Source organism: Pogoniulus pusillus, chromosome 20, assembly GCF_015220805.1.
Source record: "Pogoniulus pusillus isolate bPogPus1 chromosome 20, bPogPus1.pri, whole genome shotgun sequence".
NCBI classification, from domain to species: domain Eukaryota; kingdom Metazoa; phylum Chordata; class Aves; order Piciformes; family Lybiidae; genus Pogoniulus; species Pogoniulus pusillus.
The window spans coordinates 23,254,242-23,279,362 of NC_087283.1; the positions used below are offsets into that span (position 1 = coordinate 23,254,242).

At 58.5% G+C, this 25,121-nt stretch overlaps 2 protein-coding genes across 2 annotated transcripts in view; both read right to left on the reverse strand.

The window, feature by feature from the left end:
• Positions 1–7,497: 7,497 nt before the first annotated feature.
• On the reverse strand, positions 7,498–10,365 carry NRN1L (neuritin 1 like). Its single transcript, XM_064160694.1, has 3 exons — positions 10,161–10,365; positions 8,020–8,179; positions 7,498–7,942 (listed from the first exon to the last, which is right to left on the reverse strand). The coding sequence occupies exons 1-3, from the start codon at positions 10,216–10,218 to the stop codon at positions 7,672–7,674; spliced, it is 489 nt and encodes a 162-aa protein (XP_064016764.1). The 5' UTR covers positions 10,219–10,365; the 3' UTR covers positions 7,498–7,671.
• A 299-nt stretch (positions 10,366–10,664) lies between these two features.
• Positions 10,665–25,121, reverse strand: part of EDC4 (enhancer of mRNA decapping 4) — a 52,796-nt gene continuing 38,339 nt past the window's right edge. The window contains 11 exon segments of the mRNA XM_064160693.1: positions 10,665–11,583; positions 12,894–13,057; positions 14,044–14,263; positions 16,103–16,289; positions 16,990–17,155; positions 17,432–17,547; positions 18,164–18,319; positions 20,651–20,831; positions 21,717–21,756; positions 22,928–23,080; positions 23,910–24,011. Coding sequence (XP_064016763.1) covers positions 11,391–11,583; positions 12,894–13,057; positions 14,044–14,263; positions 16,103–16,289; positions 16,990–17,155; positions 17,432–17,547; positions 18,164–18,319; positions 20,651–20,831; positions 21,717–21,756; positions 22,928–23,080; positions 23,910–24,011 — 1,678 coding nt within the window. The 3' untranslated portion in view covers positions 10,665–11,390.

Here is a 25,121-nt window from a genome sequence, read left to right on the forward strand (position 1 = left end):
CCTTCAGCACCACAGGGCCGCCTCAACCCGATGTGCCCTGGGCCTTGCCCGGCCTCACGGACTCCGAGAGCCGCTTGAGGCCCGCGGGCCGCAGGCAGCCGCAGAGGCTGAGCGGAAGGCCCCGTGACAGCCACGGCCTGCTTGCTCCTCACACTCCTGCCCCTGCGGACTGGCAACCGTGACCGCTGCCCAAGCGGACTCCTCGCCCGCTTTCCAGAGCCAAACCTGGCCCAAACAGGTCCAGCTGCTGCTACCAGGCAGCCCCGAGGGCTCCCGGCTGGGCCATAGGGCTATGGAGGAACACTGCTTTGCCCGGAAGCACCGACCCCTGTCCTTGGTGGGGAACCCGTGGTCCCTGCGGGCTGCCCTTGTGCTCCACATAGCGAGCGTCATTCCTGCCTCCCTTCGCAACTGGTAAGTGCCACAGACCCCGCAGAGCTTGCTTGGTCACTGCTGGTGGAGTTTCTTCCTCAGCCTCCAGCCGCAATTCAGCCCTAGATGACCTGAACGCAGCGGGGCGAGGGATGCCAGCTCAGAGATGCTGGCGGCACATGGTCCTCGGGGGCAGACCCTGCGGGCACCCTGCTGGGCTGGCTTTGCAGCCTGGCTGTGGCGGCGTTCCCCGCGGGCGCGGCTGCCGAGGGGCTATATTCACACTCCCACCCAGCGGCTTTGATTTCCGTGCTCTTGGGCTCTTCGGCGGCTCAAAGCGCTCCGTAAGTCCCACTGCAATTAACCTCTCCTGCTGACGCGCTGTCACAGCCCCGCTCCACCCAGTGCCAAAGGAGCCAGGGCAGCGTCTGGCGAGTGGCTGCACTCGGCAGATCCACACAGTCGTGCCCCTTCCCCCAAGAGAAATGAGCCAGGTCCTGTTCCACACAGCAGTGCTGCTGCTGCCACATCTTACGCCCTGTCGTCCCTCTTCCCCTCACCCATTTTTCTTTCTGGAGATGTTTCCATGACCACACATCTCCTGCACTGTCCTTGGGATGTGGCTGAAGCTGTGCCCAAGACACACCACCTCACTGTGGCCCTGATGAAGTCAGTCACATTATTTTAGGCTGTTTCTGGAAGTCATCCAGCTTGGTGCCATCAGTAACACCAGAAGTGTGTGGATGGCTGTGCAGTGTGGGCTGCTTCACCTCGGTCATGGCTGCTTCGGCAGGAATAACCACTGCACGAGGATGGGCAGAGGCTTGCATCTTCCACTAGTTGCTTCCTCACAACTTTGTTTCCTGGCTGGCTCATGAGAAGATCCAGTGGAGGCAGCTCCAGGTCCATCAGCACTGCATGAAACTGTCCAAGAGTTGGCACATGTCACACTCTTGGGCCAGAACCATGTTGCTCTGCAGTCAGAGCAGCTCTTCCATGCATCATTCATGCTCTGGTAGTGCTCCTAGTCCCAGCAGAGCCAGAAGAACATCAGACCAGACATTAACTTGAAGCCAGCCCCTGCCCTGGCAGCTGCCCAGGGATGAGGCCTGGAAGGACCTGCAGCTCTCCTCAGGTCTTGGAGCTTGGAAGCAGGCAGAGATCTTGGAGAACTTTCATCTCATCTATGTGATCTGCTGCCTGCTGGCTTGAGCACCTCATCTGAATCTGGGCTCAGTGTCAGTCTGAAAGCTCTTACTCAGCCTGGGGTCACCGCTCTGGCAGGAAGCATTCCATGGCTATGGTAAACATCTTGCTGCTGGGGACAGCAGGTGAGGGAGTGCCAGGAAGGCTCTGCAGCCTCTTGTCACTCTGTCAAGGCTGTCTTCCTGTTTCTACTGGGTACCCTAGAGGTGGAGAATCCTCCTTCCTTGGAGAAGCACCCCAAGACACAGCCTTGTGCAGCCTCCAGTTTTGGGGTGAACTCTGCTTGAAGCAGGAGCTCAGATAATAGACTTTTGGAGCTCCCTTTGCATTCAGCATCCATCTGAATCCAGAGTGTCACTGAAGCCCAGGGAGCTGTAATTTCTTATGGAGTGATGAGAAAGACCAGCACCACCTCCAGCAACCCCAGCCTGCCTGAGACATTGCTGCCTGTCTCAGGACAGCACAGCCCAAGCCCAGGCTTCCTGCTGTACTGGGCCTTAGGCAGGTCATAGAAACACAGAATCACAGAATGGTTTAGCATGGAAGGGACCTTTCAAGGCCATCCAGGCTATCCCCATGCAGTCAGCAGCAACATCTGCAAACAGGGCAGGTTGCTCACAGTCCCAGACAACCTCATCTGCAAAGGTTCCAGCCGTGAGACCCAGTTGCTGGGCAACTTAGGCTAGGCTCTCCACCAGCTGCCCTTTGGAGGTAGCTGGGCCTGAAAGACTTGGACCAATCTGTTGGCACAGAATTCCTCTGCCCGCAGGGTGGGACTGTGCTGGCAGCTGAGTGTGCTCCTGCCCTGTGATGAGACAAAGGAGCTGTTACTCATCAAGTTCAGTGAGAACAAGAGCAGAGTCCTGCAGCTGGGCAGGAGCAGCCCCAGGCAGCAGCACAGCCCAGGCTTGTCCTGCTGGGAAGCAGCTCCAGGGAGAGGCCTTGGAGTGCTGCTGGGCAGCAAGGTCTGCATGGGGCAGGAAAGTGCCCTGCTGGGCAAGAGGGACAATGGCATCAGGCAGAGTGTGGCCAGCAGTGGGGAGGTTCTGCTGCCCCTCTGCCCTGCCCCGCTGAGGCCACACCTGCCCTGCTGTGTCCAGATCTGGGCTGCCCAGGGCCAGGGAAGGGCAACAAAGTTGGTACCAATTGTGTGAAGTTCCTCAAGTCAAAGTGCCAGGTCCTGCACCTGGGTTGGGCCAACCCCAGGCACAAATCCAGGCTGGGTTTTGGTGGCCAAGCTCAGTCCTGAGCTGTGAGATCACTTCCAGAAGCCATTCAGATGTCCTTGTCACACAGAAGGTCCTGTCCAGTCCAGAGCCAGGGATAAGGGAGACAGGGACCTGCTGGAAAGAGTGCAGGGGAGGTGTGAGGATGCTGAAGGGCCTGGAGCATCTCTGCTGTGGAGGAAGGCTGAGAGCCCTGGGGCTGGGTAGTGTGGAGAGGAGAAGGCTGAGAGGGGACCTGAGCAGTGTCTAAATACCTGAGGGGTGGGTGCCAGGGTGAAGGTGCCAGGCTCTTTGGGGGGTGCCCAGTGGCAGGACAAGGACCAAGAGGAATGAGCTGGGACCCAGGAGGCTGCAGCTGAGCGTGAGGAGAAAGTTGTTTGGTGTGAGGGTGCTGGAGGCCTGGAGCAGGCTGCCCAGAGAGGCTGTGGAGTCTCCTGCTCTGCAGAGCTTCCAAACCCTGCCGGATGTGGTCCTGTGTGCCCTGCCCTGGGTGCCCCTGCTCTGGCAGGGGCTTGGACTCCGTCTCCAGAGGTCCCTTCTGACCCCTACCCTTCTGTGATTGTGTGTTCAGAACATGGGACAGAGACTCGCAGAGTGGTTTGGTGGGAAGGGACCTTGCAAGCTCATCTAGCCCAGCCCTGCCGCACTCAGCAGGGACAGCTGCAGCCAGAGCAGGCTGCCAACGGCCACAGCCAACCTCACCTGCAGTGGTGCCAGCCAGGCGGCAGCTCCGACCTCTCAGGGCAGCCTGGGCCAGGCTCTCCCCACCCTCAGTGCCAAACCTCCCTCCCTTCTCTGCACTCTAGGCATGAGGTCACAGAGCAGATGTTCATCACCTGCCGTCGAGCAGCCAGGTGGTGAAGCAAGAAACTGGATGCCATCTGAGCCACCTGCCAGCCTCAGGTGGTGCTGAGGCTGTGCCTCACTGGCTGTGCCAGGCCAGAGCCCAAGGGTGTCCTGGTGAGGCTGAGCAGTGGTGGGAGGGAGAGGATGTTCAATTAAAGCTGCTTAGAGAAGAAATCCAACTTCCATCTGCCTGGGAAGACAATGGCCCCAAGCCGAGCTGGACGCAGAGCCAGGCTGGGGGCCGAGCATGGTCACTGACACAGAGGTGACTCCAGCTCAGCTGTCCCCACTGAGTCCAATCCCTCGGGATTGAGGTTGCCTGTTGGTGCTTCCTGATGGGAATTTGGACATTTGGCTGGGCAGAAATCCCCAGGTGAGCTCGGATGGCAGCCAGCCCTGTGACATTGTGTCCTTCAAGCCACTCATCCAGCTCCCACCACTGCTGCCCCTCCTGGGGCTGGGGTGCTGGCTGCTCTTCCTGGTGAGGCTGGCACCTGAGTGTGCTCTCCCTGGGACACCAGACTGGAATGATGTCACTGGGGAATGTGGGAGGAACAGGAGACATCCCACCTCCACTGGTGGCCCCAGCACAGCTTCAGCCTCTGCTGTTGGAGAAACCCAAGTTTGTGCCCATGGAAGAGGTGGTCCTTGGCTGGCACCTCCACCAGGAATAATTTGCCTGGGCAAGGAGATGGAGGATTAAGCTGTGGCATGGCTGGGAGGTTGCCCCTCATGTCACTGTGCCTCATGTGCCATCTCAGTGGCACAGCTGCCCAGAATAGTGTCACCAGCTGCATCCAGCTGCCCAGGGACCTCCCCAGCTCCTTCTCATGATTACAGAAAGTGAATCCAAACCTCAGCCCAACCTCATTTGGCCTCTATTCCCTTGGCTTGTAATAGTTCAGGTTTGTGTCTCTGCAAGGAGAGAGGAGATAATGTCCATGCAGTGCTTAATCTGCTGCCCAAAGAATAGCAGAGAGCAAATTAGGATCCACTCCAATTAATTTGCCTTGATGGGCAGAGCCTGGAGAGCAGCCACAGCTGGGGATTAGGAACAAAGGCGGTGCCGCAAAGTAGGTCGCTGCGGTTTCGTAACCCCAGCAATGGGCTCTGCCTGGCACTGGGGGGGCTCCGAGGCAGCCAGGGCCTGGGGCCACCAGTCTGTCCCCCCACACACCTCCAGGTTCAGTCTCATTTAATCTTTGGAAGTTGCTTCAAGATCCAGGAGCAGCTGTTAAGTTCAGGGGCAGAGACAAGGATGCTGTCCCTTCCTATAGTGGGAAGGAGTCCTCACTCCAAGAAGGACATTGAGAAACTGGAGCAGGTCCAGAGAAGGGCAACGAAGGTGGGGAAGGCTCTGGAGCAGAGGGCTGGGGAGGAGCAGCTGAGCGAGCTGGGGGATGGTTAGTATTGAGAAGAGGAGGCTGAGGGAGACCTCATTGCTCTCTGCAGCTCCCTGAGAATAGGATGGGGAGTGGAGGTGTTTAACAGAACAAGTGCCAGGACAAGAGGAAACAGCCTCAGGGGGAGGTTCAGGTTGGATGTTAAGAGAATTTTCTTCTCCAGAGGGGTTCTCAGGCCCTGGCACAGGCTGCTCAAGGAGGTGGTGGAGTCCCAGTGCCTGGAGGGGTTTTGAAGCAATTTGGATGAGGAGCTGAAGGCTGTGCTGTGCACAGTTAGGCCATGGCTGGCCTTGATGATCTTAAGGTCTTTTCCAAGCAAGTGGATCTGTGCCGTGGCTGCAGAGCTGTCTCAAGTCCTTGTCATGAAGCTTTGTCCAGCAGCTGCCTGGAACACCCCAAGGCCTTTCGCAGGGGTTGGTGTCACATCCTTGCTGTCACACAGCCACTCTTGGCCTTAGTTTAGGTTAGATTAGGGCCAGTGTGGTGATGGTGGGGGGCAGTGTTCTGCTGTGGCCCCTTGCACCGTGGGGTGTCACCAAGCAGCAGCTGCCCACAGGCCCACCCTGGCTTAGCACTGCCAGATCCTTGCCCTGGCTCCCTGGAGCTAGCAGTGCCCACAGGCTGTGCAGTGACACACTCCGGTGGCATGTATGGGGACCAGCCCCAGGACGTGGTGGCACAGCCAAGGGCATTTGGTGGCACCTCCCAGGGCGCGGGACAGGCGCAGCATGGTGGCCTTGGGTGGCTGTCCTTGGGTCTTCCCAAGCACCCGCAGCGCTCAGCCGGACAATTCGGTGCATGTCAATGTCACCATCGTGGTGGCTTTAGAGCCTCGAGCCCACCACTGCCAGCTGCACAGAGGCAGCAGGGGCTGCCGCCCGGCTGGCGCTGATCCTCTTAGGCGGCGCAGGGCCGAGGCTCTAATTCACCCTTAAACACAGCCCTGGGGAGGCCGGGGGGGGCAGGCACCGATTATCCCTGTGCCCAGCTCGGGCAGGGGCAGCTGCTGGTCAAGGAAAACAGGGACGATGCTTACCCCACGTCCTGCGGGGCACCTGGGGTCCCCCTGCATGGTGGAGGGATCAGCAGCAGCCACTCAACGCCCCGGGATGCTCTGTGGCAGAGCTGGCCCTGGGTGCCAGTAGGGAACCTCGGCAGCCAAGGTGAGATCCCAGAGGCCAGGGCTCAGCTGCTGAGCCTTGCAGGGAGAGGGCACTGAAACCAGCCCCCAGGGCGGTGAGGCTGAGCCTCCGATTGGCAGCTGAAGGCTTTCAGACATGTGAAGGTGTCCCCAGGTGAAACCTACAGCCGTGTCCCATGAGCAGCCACAGGGATGTTTTGGGGACAGCCTTGGACTCCCCTCAGGGAACTGCAGGCCCCGGGGCAAGTAACTGCCGCTCTCACTCCTGCACACGGCTGAGCCTGGCAGGGCCTGCAGCATGATGGCACCTGTGCTGGCAGAGAATTCTGGCACCAAGGTGCTGTTGACCTGAGCAACAGGATGGCTTCCCACTCACCAGCCAGAGCTACTCTTGCTAGGGGCCTCGGGGCCATGCCACTGAGGAGCTGCTGAAGTGAGCAGTAGCTGTGGTGTCCCCCTTTGGGTAGCAGGCAGCAGGAGATGTCTGCTCCCTCCTGGCTAAGAGGGAGGGCACTTCACCAGGGCAGCTGCTTTGCCATGCTGAACTTCAGCCTGCTGGGAGAAGCAGCTCTCAAACTTGCAGCGTAACAGCAGGAGGGATGGGAACAACAGCCACAAGCCCAACCAAGCTAACCCCCGGGGCAGCTCCAGCAAGTCCCCCAGGGCCTGGCTGAGAGCTTCAGCTCCATTCTTTCACCTCTGGCACCCCAACTCAAAACCCTTCTCCCTTCCCTGCCAACCCTCGTTTTCTTCATGGCCATCGTAGGGCAGGTGCTGCTCCCCACCGTCGGGCAGGTGCTGCTCCCCACCGTCCTCCAGCAGGGCTGTGGGAGGTGCCGGAGAGCTAGAAGGGCACTGAAGTGATGCTGTGCCAGGCGATCACCGTGGTGGTGACATCACCGTGCACCAAAACCATGCCAGCTTGCTGCAGCCCCACAGCCAGCCCCAGCTTAACCCTGCACACAGGAGAGCACTGCAGGTGCCCCGTGCCTGGGAGCTGTCACAGCAAGTGCCCCATGCCCTTGGCTGTGTCACCACGTGTCCCGCACACCAGTGCATGTCTAAAGGGAACGCCCAGTCTCCAGAAGGTGCTGCCAGGGAGCAGTGGGGTGGTGGAATCCCCAGCACAACCTCCGCAGGGCTGTGGTGGTCCCGTGGGCTGCCGAGAGTAGCCACGGGCGATGTGCTGGGGTTGGGCAGAGCTACAGCAGCGTGCTCCAGGGAGCAGCTTCTCTCCCATCCCTGGAGCAAACACGGAGCTTGGGGAAGGGCACGGTAGGCATCCCGTGGCAGAGAGCCAGGAGAAGTGCAAAATTGTCTTTTAATACAAATATAAATTCTTCTGGAGGGCTGCGGGAGAGGCCCGAGCCCCACAAGGGATGTCCAGCGGGAGGTGCACATGGCAGGGACCATGGGCACTGGTGCAGGGCCAGCTCTGGGGGAATGCGCAGGGGCATCACCTTGCGGGCGAGCCGGGCTAGAGCCAGGCCAGCAGCGGCAGGGCCAGCAGGGCCAGCAGCCGGGGGCGCAGGGGCGCGGCCCAGCCCCGCAGCGTGGCCTGGTTGGTCTCGGCAGGGGGCGAGCCGCGGGCGCTGGCCAGACGGCCGCGGGCGCTGCACAGCTCCTGCAGGTTGCCCTGGAACTGGATCTTGCGGGACTCCTGCCGCAGCGACTCCCAGATGGCCGCGGCCTCCTCGGGGCAGCTCGACAGCACCTCGCTGGCGCAGGCGTGGAAGTCGTCCCAGGACCTGGGGAAACGGGCAGGAGCTGGGGTAGCCCTGGCGGCACATCTCCCCGGCAGCTCCCGGGGGACAGGGACACTCACTTGCAGATGGTGTCCAGCTCCTGCACCTCCTCGCCACCCTCCTCCCGCTGCTGCCGGACGCTCTGGGCCATGCTGTCCCCCAGGCTGACGAGGCAGCTGGCGAAGCCCTTGTAGATGGTGTCACACTTCCCTGCCATGCTGACAGGCTCCTGGCTCCTGGCTGCGGGGCAGAGACAGAGCTGGGACCCCATGCACCAGCGGTCATTGACTGCCTGACTCGGTCGTTGACCGCCAGGCTCTGAAGTGCGGTGTGGGAGTGGCAGACCATTCTGCGCCCCACCAGAGCCTGGCATCCTCTCCCCAGGCTCTCAGAGTGAACCTTTGCTCCTGGATCAGGAGAGGGGGACACGATGTGATGCAGGGTGGCACCCCCATCGGTGCTGCCATGGGGCACAAGAGGAAGGGCACTAGGGTGGCAGTCACTTTGCCCCGTCCCTCCCGGGCTGTCCTCGTAGCCATCTGTCCTGGCCCTGATCCCCTGGCAGCGCCGATTAATCCCTGACGACAACGGGAAAAAACAAAGGGAAAGGCTCAGCGGGATAGGGTGGGGGAAAGAGGGGAGCTGGGGCAGGGAGAGGGAAAAGAGAGAGGGAAAAAAGGGGAAGGGGAAGGGGAAAGAGGGAGAGAGAAGGGGGGAAGAGACAGAGGAAGAGAAAAGGGGAAGGCTAAAGTGAGGGGGAGAAAGGGGCAAAGGGGAAAAAGAGTGGGAAAGGGGAAGAGGAAGGGGGAAGGGGAGAGGGGAGAAAGAGAAAGGAAAAAGAGGAAGGGCAAAAGGAGAAAGAGAAAGGGGAAGGAGGAAAGAGAGAAAGGGGGAAGGGGAAAAAGGAGGAGGAAGAAAAAGAGAGAAAGGGGAAGGGGAAATTGAGAGGGAGAAAGGGGGAAAAGGAAAGAGAGGCAGAAAGGGGGAAGGGACAAGCCATGGGAGGTGTGGGACTTTCGGGAGGGCTGTGGGTGTGCTTCTCGGAGCTGTCTGTGTTGAGGAGAAGCTAAAAACGTGTGAGGAGAGTGCGAAAGTGGGGTCCCCTGCTGGGAAGCAGCCGAAAGCAGCCAGGGTGTCTCCAGGGAGCCCTGTGCCCGGCCGCTGGCATCCCACGGCTGTGCCCCTGGAACAAGGCGGCTGTGGCTAAGGCTGACACCAGGGTGAGTCCAAACTCCGGTGGGACGCAGCTAGTGCAGAGGGTGAGAAAACCGTCGGCCTCTCCGAGGAAAGGCTCAGACTGACGCCAGCCACGTGGGTCCCAAACACCTCAGGTATCAGTGGAGAACGTGGGACCTGCTGTTCCTCTTTCGACCCGGCTGGACAAGGGCCGCTGCCAGCAGCTAGAAGAGCCGGCAAATGCCTTCCCCCGACTGGCTGATCCCTGCTGTGGGATGGGTTTTGGCCTCCTGGGCTCCTCTAATGCTTAGCCTGAGCCCTTCCCTCGTCCTAGCTCTCTCAGCATGCTCCGGACACGTCAGGCGAGGCAGAAGAAACTGAGAAGGGAAATCAGATCTGCTACCACTACTGAAAATCCACGGGGAAAAGTCCTGCCCCTGGTTCCACTGGGAAGGCAGCCCTAAAGGACACCAGGGAGGGAGTTTCCCATGGTGCTATGGAGCATCCCTGGCTCCAAGGTGTCCCAACGGTCCTGCTTCTGGGGAAGAGCCTGAATCATCTACTCTCCAAGCCTGAAAGCTGTTCTCTAGCCTAATCAGTGCTGGAGTAGGTTAGCTCCGGGCCACTGCAGCCCTTCTCCAGGACACGGGTGCCACCGGGTACCAGTGCCCGGAGCCCGACGATATCCTCCCTCGGCTCTAGGAGGAGCAGATGAGCATGGAAGAGGGGGCACGATGGTGCTGGTGCGATGCTGGTGCAGCGTTTCCAGCGGACCGGATGCCCTTCGGGCCCCGTGTGAGGGGGGCAGGTGGGGCAGGCAGGGCTGGTTGCGCGGACCGATCTGGGCTAGAGAACCAGAACCGGGCACACTCCCTGCTTCCCTCCCAGGCGAAGCTGCGGAGCCACTTTGCTCGTTAGCCGGCAGCAGAGGTCCCGCTCCCACCCTTCAGCCTCCCCCAGCCCCGGTGGGAACGTCTCGGGAGCGCCCGACCCTCAGCAGCGCAGAGCTGCCCCCGGCTTTCGCCCGTCCGCCCCTGACACTCACCGAGCTGCAAGAGCAGTGGGCAGACGAGACCCAGCAGCCGCCAGCAGCCGCAGCCCATGGTGCGGATCCCGCCGTGCTCCTCGCTCCACCGCCCACGGCAGCCCCGCTCCCGCCGTACCACCCCCGGCCCCGCCTCAGCCCCGCCCGGGCGGGTGGAGGAGTCCCACGGGGCCGGACTTCGGCCGTGCCAGTCCCAGAAGGGAGGAGCAGAGGGGAGTTGGTGTTTTTGCTGTGTAAAACGAACGGTGGTTCCTGCAGATGACCACCAGCACCACCACTGGCCCCCGGACCAGTGAAGCCTCCTGGCTCTCCCGGGAAGGAAGTTCAGCTGCACAGCGCTAGACTTGTCCAGCAGAGCTCAGGCACAGACTCGGGCAGATGTGGGAAAATGCATCCCGGGCCCTCAGCTCCAGCCTGAAGATGGCCCCCGCGAGATGCTTCCTCTTCTCCAGGACTATTTCCAGTCCAAGCTTTACCACCAAGGCACAACAGAAACAGGTCCCCTTTTGTGTTTTTTTTTTCCTCAAAAAGTTGTTTATTGAAGTGTTCTTAGTTGTTATTCCAAAAATCCAAACCAAAACAGCCAACAAAACGAACCTTCCGAATCTAGGTACAAAGAAAGCCCCTGCTGTAAACCCCAAGTCAGCGTCTGACCCATGGACATGCTCCAATACACAACAGAACCAATGGCCCCCAGGCTGCTGCCAACCCACAGCACCTCCTCGGGGTAGCCCAGACCTGCTTGCACCCTGAGCAGCGTGGGTTGGGAGGTGACCACACCCCAGCACCTGTCCAGCTCCTCACCGTGCCAGGAAGGAGTGGGAGTCCTTGACCCGAGGCATGGCTGCTGGGCTCTGGTCAGGGAGGAGGTGTCTGAGCAGCCCCTGAGGTGGAGGCCCAGCGATCACCTCCCTGCTCATGTACTCACCAACAGGGTGATGAAGCCACTAGCGTCTGCTGAGCGCAGCCTGGTCCAGCAGCCAGGCTTAGGGACCGAAGGGCAGGAGCAGGAGACAGCCCTCCAGAGAGGCTGCTGGAGGAACATCAACCAGGGCAGCGCTTGGGGACTATCTGGAACTATACACAGGGTGGCCTGGGCCTTAGAGACATCACACACAGCTGGACAGGGCTGCTGGCAAGAGCTCTTACCACAAGCCATACGTGGTTAGTAACTATCTGGATCTGATGGAGGGGCTCCCACGCAGCCTCCCCCACAGGAGCCAGGTTCCCCTAGGTCATGCCAGGGGTGACCAGGCCCTGCAGCATGATCATGAGGCGCCGTGCAGGCTTGCTCAGGGAGTTGTGAGGTTCCACTTGCAGGAACTGGAAGAGCTTCTGTCGCACCTGGCTCATGACTGAGCCCATGTGGTCCCGGGTGATGGGGTCACTGTGGTCCAGGTGCATCACAGCTTCCTCCAAGTAACTGAGGAGAGAGACGAGGGTTAGAACCAACCCAAATGTTTGCTCCCAGCTGCATTCGATTCATTTCAGCACTGCAGGTGCACAGCTCTGCTCCCCCAGCCACCCAAGCCCAGTACAGGGCATTCAGCAGCACTGACCCCAGCAGATTCCACTCAGCCCTCTGCAACGTGCAGGGGCAGCCTCCAAGATGCACTACACAACCCTGCTGCCTGAACCAGGAGTCCCTGCAGAGTTGGAGGTGGCACTTGGCCTCAAGCCATGCCTGGTTGCAGCTCTGTAGGTACTTTCTTTGCTACCTTTTTAGCATAAAGCAGAATTAGTCACTTCTTAGAAACATAGAATCACAGAACTGCTTGGGCTGGGAAAGCTCTCTGAGTGCATCCAGTCCTGCAGCAACCCAGCCCCACCATGGGCACCAAACCATGGCCCCAGGTGCCATGGCCACACAGTTCTGGAACACCTCCAGGCATGGGCACTCCACCACCTCCCTGGGCAGCCTGTGCCAATCCATGACCACTCTTACAGCAACGGAATTTTTTCTCCTCTCCAACCTAAGCCTGCCCTGGCACAATTTCAAGCCAGACTCTCTCCTATCAGCTGAGGCTAGGGAGAAGAGCCCAACCCCAGCCCACTGCAGCTTCCTGTCAGGAGGAAGGAAACATCCTCAGCAGAGAGGCTTATTTCATGCAGGCGGATGCTGAAGTCCACTGAGCCTGTCCAGGGAGGGGTGGGGTAGAGCAGGAATTATAGCAGTGAGCATTTCTTAGGTCCAAACAAGTCATGAGCGTAGGACACCATGGCCACTGCAAATGGTTCTCACCAACAGACCAGCCTGAGCTTTGGCTCCAACTAGCAGCTCCCAACATAAAACTCTTGGTTGAGCTTTTCTAGCTTGGGAACTTGAGTTAAAATCCTGATTTGAGTCATACAAGTCCTGGTCAAAAAACCTTCAGGTCCAAGGCAGTTTTTGAGGGCAGGGGTTTGACTCACAGACTAAAAACGTCTGTGGCAAGTCTCAGCACTGTCACTACACCGTCACTACACTGTCACCTGAGCTGTGCCTGGAACATCAGCAGACGTCTCTGCAGCAGCTCCTGCTGACACCTCCCACTGAACCCAGCGGCAGTCACGACTGGAAACTGCTGACACAAAGTCCAGCAATGGGCTGCAAGCTGAGGAGACAGCAAAGCTGCTCCGGCCTTGGTCAGAGCTCCACCTTCCACCTTCCACCTTCCACTTCCAGGCAGCAAACTGAAAGGCAGAGGCAGGAGCAGGTCCCCCGCAGTGCAGCCCTGGTACTCGGTCACTCACTTCAGCTTCAGCTCCGTGCGTGTACCCAGGTCCGAGGAGAGCTGCTGGATGAGGGAGAGCAGCACAGGCTGGGACAGGGGACAGGGCTGCTGCCCAAACACCTGCTGAGTGTCCACAGTCTCACAGACGTACAGCACCAGGTTGAGATCTGCTGCGGTCAGAGCCTGCAGGGAAGACACAGCTACTACTCACAGGCTGTTAAAAGTCCCAGCAGGGTAGGGCTGGAAGGAGCCTCTGGAGATCAGTGGCCAGAGAGGTTGGAAGCTCTGCAGAGAGGGAGACTCCACAACCTCTCTGGGCAGCCTGCTCCAGGCCTCCAGCACCAAACAACTTTCTCCTCCTGCTCAGCTGGAGCCTTGTGGGTTTCAGTTTGTGCCCCTTGTCCTGTCCCTGGGCACCACTGGGCAGAGTCTGGCCCGAGCCAGACTTTAGACCCAGGTCCTTTAGCTCTTGCTGAGCATTGCTCAGATCCCACTGCTCCCAGCCCCAGGGCTCTCAGCCTTTGCTGTCCCCCAGCACTCCCATGTCCTTCTCCACAGAAGAAATGCAGAGGAAACAACAGGCAGCTGAAGGGCACTGGACAGAGCAGAGAGTCCTCAGCCTTGGGGCCATGTCTGGGCTCTGTCTGCTCAGAGGACACCTGTGCTTGCTCCAGACTGAGGAGAACACAAGCAGGCAGAGGGCAGCAGGTTGCAGACAGCAGCATGAAGCAGGGCCATGGCTGCACCCCTGCCTCGGCACTGACAAAGGACTTTGTCTGCAGCAGCTCAAAGGCTCTGCTGCACATTCAAAGGCAAAGGCAAGGTCAGGCCCCAGCTGGTGGATCTGCCCAGAGAGGCCCAGGAGGCTGTTGCCCTTCAGGGCCACCCCACACAGCATCGCTGCTGGCAAAGCAGCTCTGGCTCACTGGAGCACTGGGTCTGTCCTGTCAGGGCACAGGCAGGGGAGGAAGAGCTCAGATGCCACGGAACATTGAGGCCTGCAGGGCTCTGGCTCAACCTGCTTGAGAGTGCAGCCCTCCAGCAGTACACCACCATGGGTCTGCTCAGTCAGCTCCTATTGTGGGACCATGTCCCCAGGTCAAGGAACCCTTTTCTCTCAGCTCCATCCCCACCACGCAGCAGTGCCTGCTGCCAAGGAGCCCAGGTACCTGCTGGAAAGCCTGGTTGAGGTGTCCCTGCTGGAGCATCTGGAGGATGTGGGTTTGCTGGGATTGGAAATCCAGGTGGGTGGAGGGGATGGGAGTGCCAGCGGCAGAGCGCATGGCCTGGACGATGCTGGAGGTGACAGCTGCCTGCTGCTCCTTCATGGCCAGACTCACCTCTCCTTTGATCACTCTCTGCACCTGGGCCAAGATAGTCTCCTGCATGCTTAAAAAACAACCCAAAGGCATCTCTGAGCAGAAGAGTTGAGAGAAAACATCGCACAGAGCCTGTCCCAGCCAGAAAGCGCAGCCCTGCCTGCTCCACCCTGCAGCTCCTAAAGGGCTAGCCCCAGCTGCTCTGAGGCGCAGGCACTGGGACCTGCTGCTGGGGCCAGCCTGGTGGGTGGGAGATGCTGGGGTTCTGTGCAGGACGTGGGTGTTGGGGGCACTCTCAACACGGACAGCTTACAAGAAGAGCTTGCTCAGCTCTGGGCATCCCCAGCCTCCTGCAGCAGCTCTGCTGGCTGTTTTCTCCTGCTCTGCAGATGGCATCTTCAGAGTGAGAACACAGAGACTCAGGCTGCTTCAGGTGGGAAGGAACTTTGCAAGGTCACCCAGTCCAACCCCATCCTGCACTCAGGAGACCTGCAGCCAGAGCAGGCTGCCAACGGCCACAGCCAACATCACCTACAGTGGTGCCAGCCAGGGGGCAGCTCTCACCTCTCTGGGCAGCCTGGGCCAGGCTCTCCCCACCCTCAGTGCCAAACATTTCTCCCTTCTCTCCACTCCCAAGTTCCTTCTCTCAGTTCAAACCATCTCCCCGTGGCCTGCCACACCAGGACCTGCTCCAGAGACTGTCCCCAGCTCTCCTGGAGTCCCTCCCAGCACTGCAAAGCCACCAGGAAGTGTCCCTAGAGCCTTCTCCTCTCTAGGCTGCACACCCCCAACTCTGCCAGCCTGCTGTGGCCTCCTCTGGCCCTGCTGCAGCAGGTCCTTGTCTGTGCTGAGGACTCCAGAGATGCTCCAGCACTGCGGGGTGGGGGGGGGTCTCAGCAGAGCTCAGCAGAGCCCCTCCCTGCCCCTGCTGCCCACACTGCTGGGGATCAGCCCAGGGCAGGGCAGGGCTGGCAGCACTCGGTGCCAGCTCATCTCCAGCTTTGCACTCCCAGCAGACTCAAGTCTCCTCAGAGCTGCTCCCCAGCCTGGGCTGATACTAGGAGTTGCCCCAGCCTAGATGCAGGAGCTTGGCCTTGGCCCTGGGTCTGTGACTCTATAGACAAGGCAGGCTCCTTGCCCAAGGAAGGTTGTGCCCTCTTACTAAAAGCACAAAGCCACAAATCTCCTCCAGTAGAGGCAGAGCAGGACTGCCCTGGGAGCACACAGTCCATGTAGGACAACCAGGGCTGGCTCTGTGGCAGCTCTCCTGGCAAGCCTGGTCTGCACTGAAGGGTCAGATGTCCTCTGACATACTTCCTTGGGGCTTTAAATAACATTGGTGTTCTGCTCTGCAGGGGGTCACCGAACGCCTGGCAACCCAACATCAGCTTCACACCGTGGCTGTGTTGCTGGCATCACAGGATCACCTCCTGAAACCAAGATGGCCAAGCATGGATTGCTGCAGAGTGAGCTGCAGAAACTGGTAGTGTGCCTGAGGACGCAGAGCTCAGGAGCAAACCCTTCCTAAGAGCAGCAGGAGGCCTCAGCAGAGGCAGCCCAGGCAGAACTGAGCATGCTTCGGGGCTGCCTCAGCTCCTTGTGACCTCCAGCATGCAGGTGGTGGATTGAGGTGCAGGCCCTGTGCTCCCAGGTGCAGCAGTGACACAGCTGCTTGTCAGAACCTTCTGTCACCTTCATTTTGTGCCCCTCATCCTGTCCTGGGCACCACTGACAAGAGCCTGATGCCATCCTCTTGCACCCTACCCTCTGGCCATTGATCATCCCTGAAGATGAGAGCAGCCTCCAGCAGCAAATGGCTTCCTGCACACCCAGCAGGGAGGAGGGGCTCTGGGGGCGCACAAGGACAGCTCTCCCTGACCCCTCTCCACAAGGCCAGCTGCCAACTCACTTGCCCACGATGACGTGCAGCTGGTGCTGCAGCTCAGTGTGGACGCTGGCAGCCACGCTCGACGCCAGCTGCTCCGTGGTGCTCTGCAGGCTGCCCGCCAGCTGCCGCAGCTGGTTCAGCAGCGGGTCCCGGGCCTCCTGCTCTCGGAGCCTCTTGTTCTTCAGGTGAGTCTCAAGCTGCTGGATATCTGCAACGAGCAGAGAGGAAAACCTGTGGAGATAGGCAGGGCAGAAACACAGCTGCCAGGCTCCCCACGTTCTCCAGCAGGGCAACAGCAGAGTCAGCTTGAAAGCAGTGAGAAGGCAGAACGCATGCAGCTTGTCTTGGGCTGTGCCACACTCATCTAGAGCCCCTGCTGCCAGTGCCCACCACACAGCACAGGGCATGGCAACACAGCCACCAACTGCCCCATGCCAGGCCTGCACAGCCCCTGTTGGACTGGGGCAGCATGAAGATGACAGCAGGGTATTTTACTACACACACAGTATGAGAGCTGTGCTGGTGATGAAAGTCAGTGAAAGTGAGGAGAGAGGAGGAACATCTTTGGTCAGAGAACCAAGTCTGCACAGACCAGGAAGGTGTAGCTCTAAGTATTTCAGGAACTAGTGTGACCAGGAGGGAGAAGGATGTAAGCTCTGTGTACTTGTGGGAGACTGTGGGGAAGAGTGCCAAACGTCCAGCAGCAGGAGACACTGCTGACATACAGGCCACAGGTGATGAAGAGCAGAGGGGAGCCTCTGTTCTCACTCCTGCTTCTACCACCCAGCTGTGGAATGGGGCACACAGGGCAGTGAAGAGATGAAACAGTCACCAATGAGACTGGGAGGGGCAAAGATGGCAGAAGAGGCCAAGCTGCTCAGAGAAAGCCCAGGAGAAAAGGCACTCACATTCCTGCGTGCCCTGCTTGAAGGTGTCATTGATCTGCTGGAACATGGCCTGGCAGCTCTTCTCGAAGGCTGGCAGCACCACACTCTGGAAGGACTCTCTGTAGGCTGCCTGGATGGGGCCCTGCAGGGTGTCAGCTGTCGCCCTCACGATGCTATCAGTAAGGTTCTGGAAGCACACGGAGAAGAGGCCAGGTGTTTACCACCAGCCTGTGACAGGCTGAGATGTGAGCACACAGAGTGGCTGCCTACAACACCCCCACCACGGGACGACAACCTGGTGGCACCTGAGCTGGTGGCACCAGGAGAGAGCTTTGAGCACTGGCAGCTAACCTGGGCTCACGCCCACCTGAGGCACAGGTGAGAGGAAGAGGTGTGAGAGGTTGCTACCCAGCAGGTGACAAATGGCTGCCCCCAGGAGAAGCTACAGCTTGGTTCTCCTTACCTTGGACTTTACCAGCTTGGTGATGCTTTCCTTCAGTGTGCCCTCTACAGCAGTGAGCTTGGCAGCCAAGTTGTTACTCAGCTGGCCAGCAACAGGGTCCATGCTCTTGGAAATGCCTAGGGACAGCACAACCATGTCCAAGCTGCAGCCTCAAGCTGCCATTGCAATTCAACACCCCAACCAAAAAAGAGTCAAACCCTCCCAGGGTATGGCACAGCTTGGCTGTGGCACAAGCTTCGGCTAAGGCTTTTGCCAGGAGGGTGGTACAGCTCTGGAAGGCACCAGCAGGGCTTTCAAGACTTGCCCCAGTGTTAGCTGACCTGTGACTGACCTGATCTAGAAGAGTGGGCAGCCCTGCCTGGCACAGAATGGGGGGCACCAAGAGCTGCAGGGGGCTTTCCCACCAATGCTGTTTCCTTACAAGCACGGTGCCAGTGTGTCCAGGAGGGGCAGGGAAAAGGCCAAGCTTGCTCCAGTCAGGCCCCATAATTTCTGAGCTCATTAGGCTCCACTGGGCAGCCTTTGGAGCTTTAGGGAGGTGAGGCCATACTCTCCAGACAGCCATCCCCCTTCAGCAGCCTCAGGCTCCCTCCAGGCTGCACTGGGGTCCACAGCAGCCGGCAGCGCCGTGCGGCCAGGCGAGGCGGCGCCGGTGTCCAGTGCCAGCACTGCAGACAGAAGGCCTCTGCCCGCCGCGGGGCTGCGCGGCAGGGTGCAGGCAGCAGCACTCACACTGTGGAATGGTCTTCTTCAGCTCCTCGCGGATGGTCCTCTCCAGGCGGTTGTAGAGCGCAGTGGAGAGGGACTGGGTGAGCTGCTGGGACAGGTGCTCCTGCAGCTGCCCGTTGCGCTGCTGCCCCTCTGTCAGCACCCGGTCCAGTCTCCTCTCTAACCAGGGCAGCGTTAAGGAGCACGAGCAGGTGTCCTGACCCTTGGCACTCTTGCCTACAGAGGCAGACCCCAGCCTCACCTCCAGAGGCTCTGCCAGAGCAAGCCTGCAGCTCTGGTGAAAGGGCTCTAAGAGCACTCCTGATGTGCTGCTGCCAGCAGCAGCCTGTCCTGAGCAAGCCAGGCTGATGGAATAGCTCTGAAGGTGTGAGACAAAAGCCAACAGCTACAAGAAGCTTGACGACAGAACCACACTCACAGAGTGGTTTGGGTTGGAAGGGACTGCAAAGACCATCCAGTTCCAGCTGATGTGTTCCCTCCATGCTGGGGGGTAACTCAGCTGCTCCCAGCAGCAGCTCAGCCCCCCACAGCCTCCTGCCCATTCCTCTGCCACAGGACAGGGGATACAAGAGGGAGGGTGAAGGTGAGGAAGCTCAGGGGCTGAATTGTGGAGCACAATGTCACAGCATATGTGACATCCCCTCGGGCACCTGGGGTTAGCTGTCCCAGACATGTCTGCTTCTTGCCCACCTCAGCCTGTTCACTGCTGGAGCAGCATGAGAAGCACAGAGGCCACAGCAGGGTGTAGCAAGAACAAACCCATCAGCATGCAGAATAACGTGGCCTGCAGGTGGAGGGAGGTTCTTCTCCTACTCTACACTGCCCTATTTAGGCCACATCTGGAGTCCTAGGTGCAGTTCTGGCTCCCCAGTTGCAGAGAGACAGAAGTGCTGGAGAGAGTCCAGGGCAGGCTGCTGCAGAGCTGCTGAGGGGCCTGGAGCAGCTCTGTGAGGACCAAAGGCTGAGAGCCCTGAGGATGAGAGCCTGCAGAAGAGCAGCCCCAGAGGGAATCTGAGCAGTGCTCAGCAAGAGTTAAAGGAGCTGTAGAGGGCAAGAGGCTGGGGCCAGACTCTGCTCAGTGGTGCCCAGGGACAGCACAAGGGGCAATGGGCACAAAGTGGCACCCAGGAGGTTCCAGCTAAGCAGGAGGAGAAACCTGCTTGGTGTGAGAGTGCTGGAGGCTGCCCAGAGAGGTTGTGGAGTCTGCTTCTCTAGAGAGCTTCCAACCACCCCATGGCATTGTGATCCTGGTCAAGCTGCTGCGGGTCCCCTGCTGGAGCAAGGGGTTGGACTGGATGAGCTCTAGAGGCCCCATCCAACCCTACCGTGCTGGGATTCAGAAATTCCAACAGCAGAGCGTAGCTCTGGACCCCAAACTTCTGCAGCAGGTTGCCCATGCGAGCATCAGCCTGAGTGCCAAAGGGAAAGCACAGAGCTAACGAGAGCACAGAATCACTGCGAGACCTTACAGCTCAGCACTGCTGTCAGACACAAAACAGGCAAGGAGGTCTCCCTCAGTCTCCTCTCCTCCACACTAACCACACCCAGCTCCCTCAGCTGCTCCTCCCCAGCTCTCTTCTTCAGACCTTTCCCCACCTTTGTTGCACTTCTCTGGACTTGCTCCAGTCCATCTTGGAGTGTGAGGCTCAAAACTGAACCCAGGATTCAAGCTCCAGCTTCACCAGTGCCCACTAATGGGGCACAATCACCCAGCACTGCCAGGGCACCACTAAACCATGGCTTCAGCACATCTCCACATTTGAAACCCTTCCAGGATGGGGATTCCACCAGTGCTCTGGGCAGCCTGGACCTTTTGGGGAAGAAATTGTTCCTCATGTCCAACCTAAACCTCCCCTGGGGCAAACTGAGGCCTTTCCTCTTGTGCCATCACTTGTTACTACGGAGAAAAGACCAACCCCCACCTGCTTCCAAGCTTCTTACAGGGAGTTGTGGAGAGCCAGAAGGTCTCCCCTCAGCCACCCTTTCTCTGAAGAACCCCAGGTCTCTCAGCTGCTCCCCCCCAGCCCTGTGCTCTGGCACACAGCACACATGTGGGTACAGAGAAGGTCACTCCAGGCTCACCTGTGCAGCATGGCAGATAGAAGCTGTCCCAGGTTCACGCACTGACTCTCCTTACCCAGGAGAGGATCATTCCTGAGCTACTGCTCTGCATCTGCCCTCTGCCTGCTGCAGAACCCTCTGTGAAGGGCACCTCTGGCCTACTCCAGCCTTGTGGCACTTACAGTCCTAATGGGCAACTAGTTAGTGGCATGGAGGAACTCCTTGTCCTTCTCCATTCTATTTCTGAGTTTCTTGCCCTTGGAAAGGGACCAGGAGGAGCTGAAATGGTTATGGTGCAACTTGATGGCACCTACAACCCATGCCACCAAGACCTTTCAACCTTCCAAGCCTTCCTCGCAGCTCTAGCCTGCCTCACAGCCTCCCACTTCTCCCTGCTACATGGCAGCTGCAGCCAAGGCTGAAGGATACGCTCCTGCTCCTGCTGGGAGTCAATCACCCTCTCCACATGGCCCATGAGAGAGCTCTGAATGGCATCAAGGTGGTCTGTGAGTCTCTGCAGCAGCTCCATCTGGTTCTGACGCAGCTCGGAGAGCTCCCGCTGCTGGCTCCTTAGGATGCACATCAGCTCCTCCTGGAACTCAGCTGTCACCTGTGTGTTCAGGGGACAATCTTCACTGCTCACAGGACTGGAGGCCAGGCCATCTCTCTGCCAAGCCTAGGCACTGAGGTGTAACACAGAGCAGGAACTGGGGCCAGCTTAATGCCCCTGTCCAGAGCTTCTGTCCCAAGGACAGAAGGTAAAGCAAAGTGCCTGGAGCTGCTGCATGGGGCTCAGGAGTGACTGCTCAGGATATCAGCTGTCCAGAGTCAAGATGTCAAGAACAGGGAGAAGGCAAGGGAGGACAGAGAAAGAGGGGGGAGCAAGAGAAGAGAACAGATCCTGTTCACTTCTGGCCAAATACTGAGAGCTTAAGGCTCTCCAACACTTCTGGGAGAGCAGTACAATGAGTGGAGCTAAAAGGTTTCCCAGAGCACTTTCTCAGCTCTATAGTGGTTTCTGAAGAACAAGACAAGTACACATCTCTAGTTCACTGCTCTCCATCTGCTCAGAAGGACAGTTTAAGAAGTGCAGACACTTAGCTGAGAGCATTTCCGGCCAGATACAAAGCTGCTCTCAACAGGGGTAAGGAACTGCAGCAGGTCAGGTCCACTGTGACCCTTCCTTTGCTGGAAGGGCCCACGCTGCTGCCAGCACAGGGAGGTCACCTCAGCAGGGCTGAGGAATGGAAGGGTGAGGTCTCATATGAGAGAGGGCTTGTGAGAAGGCAGAAATGCACATTGCTATGCACTGACCAGCTCCTCTGCTGCGCAAGGCAGAGAGCAAAGCAGTAAGAAGGGCAACTGCAGCCCCAACTCAGGCTGCCTGTGCACGGCAGGGGGCCACAGAACCTGAGAGAAAGTTCCTTCAGCAGGACAGTAACTAGAGCTGAAGCATGGTGCCCTTGGCACAGACTGCAGAGCAGCTCTGACTCACCTGGTTGTTGTTGGAAGACCTTGGTGACTGGTTCACATCCCTGGAAACACAAAAAGAAAAAGCATCAGTGCTCTAATGTCCATCAGCTGCTCAGGGCACCCAAGGCAGATCACACAATTCATGGCTACTCTGGGTTTGACACTCCACTCATGCTCCTGTTTTGCCTAGCACAAGGTGAAGAGGGGCAGGATAGTGATGGAATCCCTCCAACGTGGGGACTCCATCATCTGCACTCCCCACAGATCTCTGAGCCAAACTTCAGGAGGAGTCACAGAGAACAGCACATGTGGGCTTGGCAGCTTCGCCCAAAGCCAGAGCGAGGAAAGGCTTTGCCAGACAGCCTGTGAAGGTGTCCTGGTATTTTGTAAAGAGAAGTGAAGCAGCTGCTTGTTAACTGTGGAAATAATGAACCTCAAATCACCCAGAACAGCTCCAGCTCTCAAGGTGAAGAAACCTGTGATGCACCCCAGCAGAGAGAGCACAAGGAGCACTGTGTGGATGTACTGACTGCATCCAGCCTCAAATCTGTGGACATCCAAACACTACTAGGTGGAAAGCAAAAGTTGCTTGTCCCCACACAGCATCTACTCAGCAGCTTCCAAAGGACTGAGGCAGGAATAAGGAAAGGCCTTTCTGAGGGCAAGAGTTGCTGGGTGTCACAGCACAGGACCACTGCCAGAAACTTAACACCAGAGCCAGTTCTTTGTTGTAGTCAGCACAGCCAGAGGCCCAGACCACATTGCTCTGGGAACACAGGAAGAGGAGAGAGCCCCTTGCAGCAGCTGCGCTGCTCTCTCCAGGCTGAGCAGATCTCCCAACTATGGGCTTAAGTCAAGGACATTGATGGGTACCTTTGCAACGGCACAGAAGCAGTGCCAGAGACTGCCAAACAAGGGCCCCGAGACAGCCTTCAGGTGTCAATCAGAACTGCAGGCCACCTGAAGGCACACTTGGTCACAGCTCCAGTGAAGCCAGCACAAGGATCCGGTGTCCCCACACAATGTGCCATTTACCTCCCACACAGCGGCAGGAGCCCAGGCTCTGCCCTGGTCCCAGCACCCACTCGCACAGCCCAAGTGGGAAGGCAGCACCTGTGGAGCCAGCAACACCTGCTGTGGGTTACTGCTTCCCAGCGCGGGGGCAGCCCCTGGCGGCTGCCCAGCCTCCCAGCTCCGGCGGGGCAGGCTGTGCCCTGGCGTGCCCCAGCGTACCCATCGTCCTTCTTGCCCTTGCGCTTCAGCTTGGGAGAGGCCCGAGGGGAGCCCTTGGCCTTCCAGTCCTTCACAGGGAGCCTCTGCGTGGACGCCTTGGCACCAAATCCACCTGAGGTAGAAGCCAAGCTGGCAACTTCGTCATCATGGTCACTGGAAGGAACAGTGGGAGAAGAGGACAGCAGTTGCAATACCAGAGCGCGTTGGCCCTCACCAAGGGCAGGGGATTCACACTCTGCTCTTCCTGCACCCGCAGCTGAGGACACTCACAGCACCCTGACCTTCAGAGGCCTCTACAGAGCTCCTTCCATGCTCAAGTCCAGCTCAAGTGCTGCACAAGCCTGAAAGGGACTGCATGAGGGATCACCGTGGTTCCAGCAGTGTTGCAGAAGGACTGGCACACACTCAGAGGCACACATGCCCTGGCAGGTGATGCTGACCCAGCAGAGCACCCAAGCACAGCACATCCTTCCAGCTGCACACACAAAGCACTTCAGGCAGCAAGCATGGTGGGAACAGAGATGCAGGCTGAGCCCTGCCTGGGGCCCTGCAGCTGCACATCCCAGACCAAATCTGACTGTGGATAATGGATGAACCTTCAGCTGCCCAGAGCTGAGTCTGCAGGCACACAGAACATGTCCACAGAGCTGGGGAGTGGCTCACAAGGCAACAAAGATGACAAAAGCAAGAAACCAATTCCTGAGATGCCTTCGGTATTTTGTCTGAGGCACAGTACTCAGGATTGATCCCTTACTGAGTTTGCACTGGTAACTAAACCAAGCTTGCTCCTGCTCTTAGGAGCAACACAGTTGGACTGGTCCCTAGAGAGCCCAGAGGCCAACCCTGCCATCTCCTGGTGGAGATGCTGGGGCTGCAAGCACACCTGAAGTCAGTAGCCAAAACCAAGCCATTTGCTCCATGAGTGAAGGCTAGGGACAGAAGTAGGACAGCCTGAGCTGAGGCCATGCTGAGCACTCAGTACCTTTGTTCTGCACTGGCATCCTGGCTGTCATGCTGCAGCAGGTGGTAGCTGTGGCGATGGTAGGAAGAGCTCTTATGCTTCTCTTCAACCTCATCCCTTGGGCTGGAGGAAGGAAAACAATAAAATACTCTTGTCAAAGTCTCTTTCTGATCGAGGAGCTGCTCACTCCTAATGGCAGGTCCTGAGAGGTCTAAAAGGAACAAACAAGCTCCCACAGACACAAAGAGCAGCAAGTGTTCAGAGGCACCCAAACTCCTCCAAGTGCTTTTCTGGCAGCCCCAAGAAGGAAGAAGCAGCTCAGCTTGCTTCAGACACTAGGCAAGAGCACAATCTGCTGACAGACACCCACATGAGACCAGTAAGCGCTGCCAGCCGGGCACACCACAGCCTTTGGTGAGCAGCACCATCCTGGGCTTGTGCTCCCTGCAGCACTACTGAGCCCTGGGGATCTTCAGGGCTGCTCAGACCTTCCACGCGTCTGCAGAGCAGACAGAGGGCAGTGTGCCAGTTTGATGGATTGGTGCCACCAGGAGGAGAGAACTGCAATGGCTGATCCAGCCTGGGTGACGCAGTGCAAAGGCAAAGGCTCTGCAGGCAGGTGACAACGTGGCCCTGGGCCCAAGCTTGGAGTGCTGCAGTACTGCCATGGGGGCTGAGTGCTCGGCTGAGCTGCAATGCCAGAAGCAACATCTTGGACCCTGAGATCCTCTGACAGAAGAAGAGCTGCCAGACAGTGGGGTTAGGAGCAGAGCAAACTCCTCGGGAGTTTGTTTTGCAGAAGCAAACACTGCCTAGGCACAGCCTCAGTGCCCTCCCCACAGCCAGCACGGCCAAGAGCATTTCCTGAGGCTGCCTCCTCAGGTGCAGAAGCACAGGGTGAGGTCTTCCTCCTGGAACTCACACGAGAAGGAACAGCTCTGGGCAGTCTGAGGGACAGCTTCTGCCTTGGCAAGTACTGCACGATGCCAGATGCATGAAGCCTAGACATTAATCCCCAATACACCTGGCACTTCTGTGCCACCTGCACCCTTCCAAAAGAGTCAGGCAGAAATGAGGCATCCAGGGCAGAATTAACCTTGTAGTGGTTTCATTTCCAGGGTGAAGAAAAAAACGTCCCATCTCAAGCCTCCATTTCCAGTTGAACATGAAGACAACAAAGTAGATTTTTCACTTTAGAACCACAGAATGGTTTGGGTTGGGAAAGCTCTGAGA

What these genes read in the sequence shown, in the direction of transcription:
- NRN1L (XM_064160694.1), bottom strand. Translation starts at nt 10,218, where the DNA reads ATGGGCTGCGGCTGCTGGCGGCTGCTGGGTCTCGTCTGCCCACTGCTC. An exon ending in CCCACTGCTCTTGCAGCTCG is followed by an intron (nt 8,180 to 10,160) that starts GTGAGTGTCAGG and finishes TCTGCCCCGCAG; the next exon opens with CCAGGAGCCAGGAGCCTGTC. An exon ending in GAGCTGGACACCATCTGCAA is followed by an intron (nt 7,943 to 8,019) that starts GTGAGTGTCCCT and finishes CCGTTTCCCCAG; the next exon opens with GTCCTGGGACGACTTCCACG.